General features: G+C 39.4%; 1 protein-coding gene across 2 annotated transcripts in view; it reads left to right on the forward strand.

Annotated features, from left to right (window-relative positions):
* The window catches only part of slc43a1b (solute carrier family 43 member 1b), a 32581-nt gene extending 22558 nt beyond the window's left edge, over window positions 1–10023 (forward strand). Inside the window, exons 9-16 of one of the 2 annotated variants that reach the window (XM_084364368.1) lie at window positions 1276–1422; window positions 1663–1698; window positions 2655–2787; window positions 3064–3193; window positions 3331–3404; window positions 5611–5734; window positions 5851–6084; window positions 6327–10023. In XM_084364368.1, the coding sequence (XP_084220494.1) occupies window positions 1276–1422; window positions 1663–1698; window positions 2655–2787; window positions 3064–3193; window positions 3331–3404; window positions 5611–5734; window positions 5851–6081 (875 nt within the window). In that variant the 3' untranslated portion in view covers window positions 6082–6084; window positions 6327–10023. Of the gene's footprint in view, window positions 1–1275; window positions 1423–1662; window positions 1699–2654; window positions 2788–3063; window positions 3194–3330; window positions 3405–5610; window positions 5735–5850 lie in introns of both variants that reach the window. The other variant, XM_084364367.1, reaches the window with a different exon arrangement.
* The last annotated feature ends 3217 nt before the right edge of the window (window positions 10024–13240 follow it).

A 13240-nucleotide genomic window follows, 5' to 3' on the forward strand; every position in this document is an offset into this window, starting at 1 on the left:
TTAAAAAAAGTTACAGGTACCTTGAAATGTATTTTATTTTGATCAGAGGCTGCGAAAACCAAGTGTACCTTTTAAACACGTGAAACTTTAGCTGAATAACAGCAAACCAAAATACTGAGTGGAACTGAAAGGGGAGAAATGATGGAGTGGTCTGCACATTTACCACTATGATAACTGAGAGAACTTTCAAGTCTGGCACTGGGGACCAAATGACCCTTGCTTCTTTTATAGGTTCCTCAGTGGAGGGCAGGAGGGGATTTATGATACATAGTGATACATGTAGTGATACGCAAGCATCTTAAGTGATATGAACCATGACAAACTTGCTTTGTGTCAGTTGCCAAAACCTTCATCTGACATCAAGAAGAGTGGCAGGATTGTTTGTGCAGGGACCACTTTGTAAATTTGTGATTATGTTGTAAGCTAACTCTTTCTTTACTTTGTAATGTTAAAGTTTGTTTTTTGTTTGCTGTAGCCCAGTAACTGGCTCAGGGCCTCAGGTCACTTGAGGTCCTAAACAGAGGAGAAAAGACCGGCCTTCTTTAAATAATGTTTAACATACATTTTAAAACATTAAAAAAATACTTAAAAATACTTAAAGAATCTCTGGTCTAAAATTTTATTTCACTGTTTGTATATTTATTGATTCATTTTTAAAGCTACACTTTTCTTAAATTATGTGACAATCCACTTGCGTTTGAATACCAAAATATATAAATAGATAAGCTAAAATAAATAACTAATTCAATGAATGAGTATAATAATAATCTTATGACATTTAAGTAATTTTGTCAGTTTACCGAATATCAAAATGTGCTTATAGGGGGAATTTCCTAATGGGAAACCATTAGAAAGTCCCTAAAATCCCAGGCTAGGTAATACACAATAGAAACACGTCTCAGTAGGAGTGTTTTAAGAAAATAGGTGGAGACTCCTCGAGATCTCCAAGAGTATAAAACCAGGAGCTCTGAGAGCTCCAGTTCCAGGTCAGCATGAGTGTATTGAGGTTGCTGTCTGGGAGAACACAGTAAAGTCTTTTGCAACAGACTCTGAACAGCTCCAGTGGGTTTCTTTGAGCATCTTAAATGACTCTGATTGACTGTGAAGAAGTACGTTTTGGTAAAGTGATGGAGCAGGATCCAGGTTCTGCTCCTGTGACCCAACAATGACCTATTGTCATAGTCCCTGCAAACAGAGTGACTCCCTGTGAAGTCCTCTACCTGAACTAAAGACTGCTTCCACATACTATCTCTCTGTCCGTCTGTCTGCCTTCAGGCTCGGTGCCCCTATGTCATTCTATGTGCTCTCCCATCTTCCTGTGGAGTCTCATCACCATGGCAATGACCCAGCTGAGGTTGATCTTCTTCATGGGTGCCATTAACAAGATGCTGGAGTTCTTGGTCACCCACGGCAACCCAAAGCGTAAGAATGATAACCTACATGAAGTGTAGTTTTACTTTGTTTTGAGCATTGGGCACCAACACTGTTTGGATTCCTTTGCCATCAATTAAGAAAATTCCAGTTGAAACAATTACAGTCATTTAGACAGAAGCTGGGTCAAACTGATGTTACCAGTAATGCTGTGTACATTCAACCATTTTATTTGTATTTCTGATGAATCATCTGTGGTGATGTCTGTCCTGCGGCTCTTGTCTCTTTCAGCTTCAGAAGAGCTGCAGAAGGAGGCAGAGGAACAAGGTAAGAGTCATGATGCTCAGTATTTAAAGTGGACAGACAAACCTTAAACACTACATGGCCAAAAGTTAGTGGCTTTCATATGGAGATGCACCCCCCTTTGTGGCTCAGCAAGGCCAACAATTAGCCAAAAAAAGCATTTGTGAGGTCAAAAACTGATGTTGGACAAAAAGGCCTTGTGTGTATGTCATAGGAATTGATCATATGGCGTATGTACATACATGACGGTCACTTTACCACATAAGTACGTTAAAATAACTAACCGTTGAGGTTTTGTTACACACATGACACAAACACCAGTCTCCTACTTAAACCTAATTGTTTAAGCCCACCATCCATCTCCAGCCTCGTCTTTAAGCAGGCTGCTATGGTCTTTATACTTCTGCCTGAGTTCCTCTTTTGCTGCTGTTATAATTACTACAGCCACTAAAGGTTGCCATCTAACAAGAAACTTAAATATGGGTCATAATAAGCAGCTATCAGTTGAGGACGATGCCATTAATGATTACATCCCATGCTTTCAGAGCACAAGCCTCTCATCACTGAGTTGATGGATGTACTTCGGTACAAAGAAAAAAGTTGGACCATAAGCATCACTGAGGCTCTGAGGTCATGTCTTTGGTATTTTCTATGGGAATAAAGGGACCTGGGGGGAGTTTACCATCTACAGTTAATGGTGTGAACGGTATTTTGAGACCCAGTGTTTTCCAACAGAATCCAATATTTCTTAATATGAATTGTAATTACCAATGTGGAGAGGCTTTGAAACACTGTGAAACATCATATTGGGAATTAACCCCTTAAACATTTTAGCTTCATGACCTCAGTATTTCCAAAATCCTGACCACAGCTCTGATAATACGTGATGTACATGCTTCAGGCTTCTCCCATTGACTTCTACTTTTTTATTTACCACATGCATTTCTGGACTTCACTGTCTCTCTGCATGTCCTCCCCAGTTGGTTTCTACTCCTCTATCTTCGGTTCAATGCAGCTGCTGTGTTTACTGACCTGTCCTTTGATTGGCTACATCATGGACTGGAAGATGAAGGAGTGTGAGGAGGAAAATGCATATGCACAAGCAGAGAAGAGGTATGAGGAAGGTTCAGTGGCTTCTCTTTAGGTTTAGGCATTGATTTGCTTCATATAAAATGTTGTATAGCAGTCAGATATATGTGTGTTTATTGTAAAGGCTATACACTGTAAGAGTGATTGGTTGCCACCCATATTGGCCCTAAAGAGATCCCTTCCTTAACTGTAAAAGATGAAGGACAAAATCCAGTCCTGTTGATAATAGCACACGTTCATACTCCTGTATCCACTCATCCTTGTTAGCTGTAAGCCTCTTTTGACCTTTGTCCCCTTCAGCCAATCAGATCCCCCAAAGAGAGACAGAAAAATCCAGAAACTGACCAATGCCATGAGAGCTTACATCTTCACCAACATTCTATTGGTCACCTTTGGAATCATTTCCTTGATTGACAACCTGCCCATACAGGTTCGATAAATACTTGCATGCCTGCTAATACAGTGCCAGTTCTTGTGAATTTACAGACACACACAGATAAAAAAAACACACAGTGATGCTTTGATGATCATTACTAAGTCTGTTCTCTGTCGTTCCTTCTCTGTTAGGTGATGTCCTTTGTTCTGCATACCATAGTGAGAGGGTTTATCCACTCCTGCTGTGGAGGTCTCTATGCTGCTGTGTGAGTAACATCAAGACCATCTTTAAAGCTGTTGTAAAAATGTATAAACATTTTTATAATGGATCTTAAAGGAACAACAATAATCACATGACTCTATACTTCCCCTTTGCCCTAAAGAGCTGTTTAGCATCTTTCAGCTCATTGCTTTGGTTTTCACTCTCATCAACTATATTTCCATATTTTAGGCCAAAAGCAGGCAACTGTTTAACATGAAAAAGCTCGAAACTCACTGGACACTACCTGCCTAATACAAACAGCAGATAGACAAAGTTTGGAGCTAGCTGGTGAACATAGTGGAACATTATGCAGCTAAAGAGACAGACATTTTTGGTGGAGACCAAATTAGAGCTAAACAGAGCGTGAATATCGGACTGACAAATGGCTGGAAACATGACTAAATCAATGCTAATGTGATTTCCAGGTGATATTAATGTCAGTGTTATGTTTACAGCCACGATGCCCACAAGTGTACAAAGAAAGACTTAATGCACCGACCAAGCCAGTGTTAGACTGCTTTATTAAGCAAGACAGCTACACAAACTGTACTGCAGTGATGGAATGTACATTTAATCAATTACCATACTTCTGAGGTACTTGTTCTTTACTTTCCATTTTCTTCTACTTTATACTGTTCTTCCACTCCACTACATTTCAGAGGCAAATATTGTGCTTTTTACTCCACTACAGTTAATACATAACTTTAGTTACTAGTCACTTTGCAGATTGCATGCTGCATCAGAGCCAAAGTAGGGCGTTTTAAATTTTATTGGAAATCTATTTTAAAATGACTCTGATAATCAGAAAAAGGCAATCCCCTCCCTCCTCTCTATGTCACCACTTGAACATGCAGCAGTAATTGCCAGACATAGCGGCAAACAGGAGGATCCTGCTCTATGAGCATTCATGAGCAGACTCTTTATGGAGTTCTCTGTCCTGATTGGATAAAGTAGTCAGGGTTACCAGAAAAGGTCTTTTCTCTTTTACTGCATAAGCGGAGGAGGAGAGACATGTGTTACTGACCAACAACATTTAATAACAGATACTTTATACACTATTACTTTTTGAATGGGTGACTTTCACTTTTGCCAAAGTCATATTTTAACAACATCTAATGTTGGTCGAACATTTATTGGGGCACTTGGAGACTGAGAAAGCACTCTGCGACATCACAAGATGCTTTGTGGAACATTGTTAGATCATGCTGGGATAACATGAGTCAGCCGGTTTTACACTCACTTGTGGAGTCCATGCAGCTCGAGCACACACAGTCACAGCAGCAAAAGGTTACAAACCAAAGATATTCTTGCATTCATGGACATTTTTCAAAGATTTAACTTTTCACTCAAACTGTTAATCTCTTATTATCAATTAAAATGAAGAAAAAAAGTATAACATTCTAAATAAATGCAAATGGAAGTATTTTGACTAGTGGTCGTACACATTCAATCAATCAATCAATCAATCAATCAATCAATCAATCAATCAATCAATCAAAGCTTTATTGTCATTTAGCTGTACCTACAAAAGCAGTGCAGCAAAAATGAGATTGTGTTTCTCTGGGATCCCAGACACGAACACAGTAAATACACACAATATATTACTACAATAATTTAAAACTAAAACTATGACTAAGGCTCATGAAGTGCAGTAGTGCGCATGCTCCAGTTCAGCAGTTCAGCAATCTAACAGCTTGTGGAAGGAAGCTGTTGATTAGTCTGTTTGTTCGGCCTTTTAGACTCTGGAACCGTTTTCCTGATGGGAGCAGTTCAAAGAATGTGTGGAGAGGGTGGGAGGGGTCCCTGACGATGTTCATGCCCTGCTCCAGCAGTGGCTTAGGAATTCTGATATTCTGACCCTAGTGTATGATGTCATGCTTTCTACTGTTCCCTGTTTTTATGACAGTCAAGAAATAATACAAACAAACAAGAAAACAAACAAACAAACAAACAAACAGAAAGTGATCTTGTCTCCTGGCAATGGGAAGGAGCCAATTGCCTATTCCTAGCAGGTTTACACATGTTTTAAAAAACAAACAAACTCATATACAAGCTAATTTTGGTGTAAAAGCAGTAGAAGCTACAAACATCAGCACACACCTAGTCTGAAATGGATGCGTGACTGTACATGAGCAGTGTAAATAAGTGTAAATAAATACTTTTTTTCTCTTGTTGATTTTTAACCATTTCTGTCTCTCCTCCCACTCTAGGTATCCAGCCAATCACTTTGGTACACTGACAGGCATGCAGTCAATGATCAGTGCTGCTTTTGCCTTGCTCCAACAGCCACTGTTCATACTGATGGTGGGACACCTGAGTGGAGATCCGTATTGGGTAGGGAGCACATGCACACACGATCAGAGAGAACATAGGACTATGTACTGTACATACATAGAAGTGGTTTTATAACAGGTTTGTCACATGCACTGACTTGTCTCTCCTTACAACAGATCAATTTGGGCCTTCTCATCTTCTCCCTGGCTGGCTTCCTGTTACCAGGCTATCTGTTCTACCACCGTAGAAACCTGATCATTGCAAAGGCAGAGCGTGATAGGCTGGCTGCCAGCCAGTCAGACAAAGTCAATGTACCTCTAACCCAATCGTGTGGTGGAACTCCCAAGAACGAGGCCAATGGGCTTGCAGCCAATGGATACACACCAAACGGGCATACTGTTTACTGATTGGTAGGCTTGAAATTATCAATTCATGACAGTTTTTTGTAATCACAGTTCAGCAGTTCATGAATATACTGAGGATGTTACCAATCCCATTCTGGTTTGAAAACTGTGACATTTTTATTGAAATCAAACAAGGCACAAAGATTATAGCCAGTAACAGTGTCACATATGGGAGGGTGTGCATTAGTACAGGAAGTTATATTTGTCGGGCTCCTCCTTTAAACATTTTTCTTTTTACTTTTTACTAGATTACATCATGTGCAAAGCAGTGCTTTGCTTTCTCCAAAAACACCCTAAATTGCCCATAAGTGAGAATTTGTGTACGTGTGGTGGACCAGGGAACTGCATGCTGGGAAAGGCTCCAGTCCCCAAACCCTTGACCCTAGCAATAAGGGACAAAGGAGGATAACAATTCAAGGACCACACCAGTGTTTCTGCATGTGTTAAACTGTGTACTATTAACCACATATAGTCACTCTACAACAGTATTTCTAACCATGTCACAAAGTGTAACCTTTTAGATCATTAGATGGGCTTGAAACGTCCTTGTCTTAATGAATCCATCATGGTAAAAGGCTAAAATGCAGGCCTACACATTCTCTATGTGACAATATGCTTACTGTTTGTTAAATTGATACAGTTAGACTATTTAGGCATACATTTAGCCCAAAACCACTTGTAAAATAAGTGCATTAGGAAGAGTAATATTCATAGCCAGCAAGACAAATAAATACAGCAGGTAAAACCAGTTTTAATGTTCAAAGGGCAACTGACTATTGTTTTAAAACAGACTTGAAAACTTGGGAATCAATCCTTCAAGGTTAATAATTGTAAAAGACAGTAATATTTGTTATACTGAAAACATGAGACAATCATGATCATGACAAAACCTGTTATCTCAAGATAATGAAATATTTAAAGCAAGACTGTGTTACTACAATACAAATGAAAATGGTAAGACCATGGATGATTTAATCCACTACAACCCACCTGTTAAGCTCACAATTTAACATGATATCTAAATAATATACATATTATTATATATCAGCATTATGTGCACACAAACAGAAATGTGAAAAGAAGTTTTTTTGGTGGGGTAAATAGATGCAACATTATGAAATTATATAATCAGTATCCATATTCTCACTGTGTTGAATTTAAACTTGAATGTCCATTTTAGTAACTGAAACAAATCAACAGAAGATACTAGGGAACTTGTTTTTCCCTTGTTTGCAGATCATCCTAAATATGTGAGTAAAGGTCAGGTTTATATGTTGCTCTAACACTACTTTGGTGCGATTCCTTCTCTAATGTTGACAAATAGATCTAACTCAATATGATTGCAGATGAGGGAAAATAATCATAATTTTGCAGGGTTATAGTTTTTAATTAGCTTGAAGCAATAATTGATTTTCTGGAATAACATTGTATTAAATGACAATATGAAAACCACCAACCAACATCCTGAGACCTAAACGACTGAATAGGTCAATTGCCAGTAACTCCCAAAACAACATGACTGTTGCAACGTCCCAGCGGCAGGCGTACAAGTCCTACAACGTACAGTACGTTCGCAGTTTGGTTAGGTTTAGGCAGGAAAACTACTTGGTTAGGTTTAGAAAACATTTTGTTTTGGCTTAAAATAACTTTGTTACTTCTGTTACTTCAGTAACATTATGTACATGATGTGACTTAACTACATTAGTAAGTTAAAATAACTGACTTTTGGTTTCTCACTGGACATGAACAGCGGTCTCATAGGTTAAAGTTCTGTGTTTGTTTGACCCAGCCATCCACCCCTGTCCTCCTCCCTCTCCATTATACTACTTCATCCGATTTCCTCTTCTGCTGCTGTAATAATTACTACAGCCATTAGAAAACACCGCCTAACAACAAATGTAAATATGAGTCATTTTTCTGACGAGGACAGGCTGGTGAAAACAGTGTGACAATGTAAAACGCAACGCTCACAGTGATGAACCTACAGGAAAATTATTATTTAATGTATGTGCTATAATGTGCTAAGACTATTGAATGTTATTTGTAATTGCAACGTCATGTAGTTTAAAGGTCGTATTTGTAAGAAAAGTTGATTTTTGAGTGTCATTCCCCACAGGTCAAATACTGAAGCTTTTTGGTGGCGACAGCCCCGACCTGTCATCCTAAAGTGTCAGTATTTGACGAGTTGGGAATGACACTCAAAGATCAACTTTTCTTACAAATATGACCTTTAAGCACTGTTGTCTTGTGGTGTTTTTAACATCAGCACAGAAAACAAAGAAGTAGGAAGACAGAAAGTGCAGAAGTAAGTTTCCCCATTAAAGAGGGAAGTTAAATCGAGTTCAATTAGATATTTACTTAATACCAAGCAGAAAACAGATGAAATTTAATTATTTCAAGTCTGCTGCCCTAGCTGAAACACTTACAAATTTAACAAATGCTTATAGAGGGAGGTACATTTTGCAAGATTTCTTAATTATTTAAAAGTTTGCTTCTCTGTCTGACTTTATCTTAGTCTCTCTGTGATATTTGGATATATATATCTGTAAATGTGACTTATTAAGTTGACTCTATTTAAAACTAATTTAAAGGGTTTTTTAAAGTTTTTCTCCTGAGCTCAATATAACTTTATATTATTTAATAATGTAGACATGCACCATGTTCTGTCAGTGTAGAATGTTATTCTTGTTGTTGGCAGTTTTTATTTGCTGCTCTTGATCTTAAAATGGTTTGATATGAGATATCTCAGCCAATCACAGCTTACTTCAGCCCAGTGTTTCTTATGAGGTAAAATGTGAGAAGGAGGAGAGAGTTGATGGCACAGAAAATAACCTCAGAAGAAAGAGGTCAATGATACAGGACTATGTGCATGGATTGAATTTCATATTGACTGAGACACTTGAAAGGTCAGTTGTTTAGTCCTTATTTTCACCCAGGCGATGAATTCAAAGACAAGTCTTCCTCCTCTCCTCTCCTCTCCTCTCCTCTCCTCTCCTCTCCTCTCCTAAAGCTTTTCTGAGATTCTGTGCAGGCACAGACTTGACAGATAAAAATGTAATGATAAAACAGACATACACTTACACAGACACTTATGTGTGTTGTAGAAATATTGTAGTAACTATTAAATAAAGTTTTTCTTTTTGTAGTAGAAAAAGTTGACAAGTTGTAGTTGTAGAACTAGCACACCACAATAAATGATGATTATAAACTGTGTTTTGTTGAGAGAGCACAACACGACTTCTCGTAAAATCTGTACAGTGTCAAACGAAAAATGTGACAGTTGGTCAACTATAAGATTTATCCAGTGATTACACAATGATATGTAAGATAGTTGAAATGTGTGTTTGTGTGACATGATGTGCATGCTTTGAAAGTGCCATGGGTTGACCCCTACAAAGTACAATGTGCTGATGTTTAAGCGTCTTGATTTTAAGACAGGAAACGCACAAGTAAATAAAACCCCTTATTTGAAATAGTGTCTTTGACATGCACCTGCTCACCTGATAGCAACCTGTTGACAGAATATACAGCAGCACACCTTTTAATATAATGCAGTCCAATACAGGTATTCTGACAAAGTATATAGGAAATTGGACACAATTGGCTTCAGAAAGAAAGTTTTTATTTCATTGGATCGCGTTACAATGTGTAGGTGTTGCTTTTATTGTACCCATCTACTGCAGGTTATTATTTCATTGTTTATCTGTGGTAATTAAGGTCTGTTGGTCACAGCAGAATCAGCTGTCTCAAATGTAGGACGTATCAGATGTTTAACATCTTTGAATGACCAGGGAGAATATGATTTAAAAGAACTGTTCATTGTAAATAACTTTTCTCAAAAAAGGAAGATATATTTTCTGTTATTTGGTTTCTGACTTGATTTGAAACGGTACTTTGATTTGTTGTAGAGAAATGTAACAACTTAAAAACAATTAAAAACATTAAATGAAATGATTGTGTTTCTGTTCTTGTTCCTATATTTCACATTTAGAAATTTTAAGGAATTTAGGAATTTTACTTACCCCAAATACATTCCTTGCATTCGTCATAATGCAAAATTACAGCATGAGCTTGAGGGAATACAGATTCAATACTGGATGTTTTGTTGTTATGTATATTTGTCAAACTTCAGAGATTCTGATCTAGTTTTGACTGACATTCTTACGTTGCTATTGGTAAAAAAGTTTTTAAAAAATATTTGTTTTCTTCTAATCAATCAATCAATCAATCAATCAATCAATCAATCAATCAATCAATCAATCAATCAATCAAAGCTTTATTGTCATTTAGCTGTACCTACAAAAGCAGTGCAGCAAAAATGAGATTGTGTTTCTCTGGGATCCCAGACACGAACACAGTAAATACACACAATATATTACTACAATAATTTAAAACTAAAACTATGACTAAGGTTCATGAAGTGCAGTAGTGCGCATGCTCCAGTTCAGCAGTTCAGCAATCTAACAGCTTGTGGAAGGAAGCTGTTGATTAGTCTGTTTGTTCAGTGCCCTGCTCCTGCAGCGGCTTAGGAAGAGTTCTTGGACAGAGGGGAGGGAAACTCCGATGACCCTCTCAGCTCCTCTAACTATTCTCTGCAGGGCTTTTTTGTCTGACATACTGCAGCTGGAGTACCATGTTGAGATACAATATGTCAGAACGCTCTCCACCACACCACTATAGAAGGTCCTGAGGATGCTGATGGGGAGAGGCTTGTTTCAGCTTCCTCAGGAAGTACAGTCTCTGCTGGGCCCGTTTCGTGATCCCTGAGGTGTTCTTATTCCAGCTTAGGTCCTGCGGGATCTGCACTCCGAGGAACTTGATGTTCTCCACTCTCTCCACTGTGCGGTCACTGATGCTGAGAGGAGCATGCTCGGGCTGTGACCTCCGGAAGTTGATAATCATCTCCTTCAATTTGTCTGCATTGAGCACCAGATTATTTTCTCTGCACCAACCCTCTAGGTGTTTAACTTCTTCTCTGTACATTGATTCCTCATTTCTATGAATGAGTCCCACCACTGTGGTATCATCCGCAAACTTGATGATGTGGTCCCCTTGTGTCCGGATGCACAGTCGTGTTTTAGCAGTGTAAACAACAATGGACCGAGTACACAGCCTTGAGGAGATCCAGTGCTCAGCGTGATAGAGTTGGAGGTGTTATTTCCGACACAGACAGACTGAGGTCTCTCCGTCAGAAAGTCCCGGATCCAGAGACATGTGGCGGTGTTCAGGCCGAGTAGGAGGAGTTTCTCCATTAGTCTCTGAGGGATGATGGTATTAAATGCTGAGATGAAATCAATGTACAGGATTCTGGCGTAGGTGTCTTTCTGGTCCAGATGGGTGATGACTGAGTGCAAAGTGGTGGATATTGCATCCTCTGTGGAGCTGTTGGGATGATAAGCAAACTGCTGTGGGTCATGTGATGCAGGGAGGCTGGCTTTGATGTGTGGTTTGACAAGCCTCTCAAAACACTTCATCACAGTTGGTGTCAGTGCGACGGGGCGGTAGTCGTTCAGACAGGATACAACTGATTTCTTTGCTACTGGTATTATAGTGGATGTTTCTGGGCATCTGGGGACGATGGCCTGACTGAGGGAGATGTTGAAGATGTCAGTCAGGACATCTGCTAGCTCACCATCGCAGGTTCTGAGCACACGTCCCGGGATGTTATCCGTGCCTCCCGCTTTCCGTGGGTTGACCCTGGTTAGGGCCCTGCGTGTGTCTGCTGCGTTGATGGCTTGGGCTGGCCCAATAGATGGTAGAGAAGGACCAGCCCGACCTCTGGTTGTCAGGTTTGGTGCTTCAAAGCGTGCAAAGAAGTTGTTGAGCCTGTCTGGAAGAGAAGCATCATCGTCGTTGACCCCCTGCCTGGACTTGTAATCCGTCAGCGCTTGGACTCCCTGCCACATCCACCTGGTGTTTCCTGGTGTTTTGATCCAGAATATGTCTGATAAAAAGTTGCAAATGGCACAGGGGATGAGGCAGGGGTGAAACACAAGGAGAAATTCTGCATAAAGAGTGAAATTATGGATACTACAGGCTCAAGGGGCTTCGCCTTTGTTTTTCTGTTTCTCCTCTTGTGCAGCCCTACAGCCCCGCCACTGGCCATAGGTGAGTATGACAGCCAGGTGTGTCCAAGCTCTAAAATTTAAAAGTACTAAAAGTAGTAAAAATTAAAAGTACTCTCTCCTCTTTTCCCCTCCCCTCTCTGTAGTGTTGTGCATCAAGTAAAGTGCATTTCCCCTCCAGCTCCAGGCAGCAGTCAACATTACAGAACATAAACACCTGACAATGGAGTGAAGATAAATCCACTTTTTAATCCCCAAAGTTTGAAATGAATCTCTGAGCTTTCCTCTCGAGCAGAATCAGAAGTGACTCCAAGTGTTTATTCTCCAGAGGGTCTGGCTCTAATCCAGACTCTAGCCGGCTCTAAGCAGTGTGCAGCGGCTCTTGCCCTTAACACTGAACAATTACTGGCTTTAAATACAAAATGATTATTTCACAACACTATGAGAATCTCTTACCCTGGTTTTATTGCAGGTTTAAAATGCTTTTCCAAAATACTATGGCTTGCATGATTCTTTACTGTTGTGTGATTAAAATATGTCTTCCTCACAAACTGGCAAACAAAGACTAACTGGCCAAACAATCACTGACACAGAACGTTATATGTATTAGCTTATTGATTTACTGTCACAAAGTTGATATGTGTTTTCTAATATGTGTTTGGGCGGTTAAATGATTCTGAGATCATGACGGTTAGTGCTTCTGACCTAAAGCAGTCCCTCTACAACCACATCTAGCATCTGATCTTCACCCAGAGAGAAAGAGCCAGATACAGAATGTGGTCTGATGGTTAGGGAAATGGTCAGAACTTCCTATGTGAAGCCAACAGTGATGTTAATGAATTGGCCATGATGAAGGAGAGGATTGAAGATACAGCCAGAGGCCCTGCAGCACTTTTGGCACAACCTGTGTCTCTACCTCTCTTTCCTGGAGGCAGTAGTCAGGCTCCTCTTGCTGCTTCTCCACTATATTTATATGGCTATATTAGCAATGACGAGATCCCCTTCTAATGCCATGATGATTGTTATTATCATTATCATTATTATTATTATTATTATTATTATTATTATTATTAGACTTGACCCATCCTTTTAGCACT

This window comes from Pagrus pagrus (assembly GCF_965226575.1).
Source record: "Pagrus pagrus genome assembly, chromosome: 2".
Classification (NCBI taxonomy): domain Eukaryota; kingdom Metazoa; phylum Chordata; class Actinopteri; order Spariformes; family Sparidae; genus Pagrus; species Pagrus pagrus.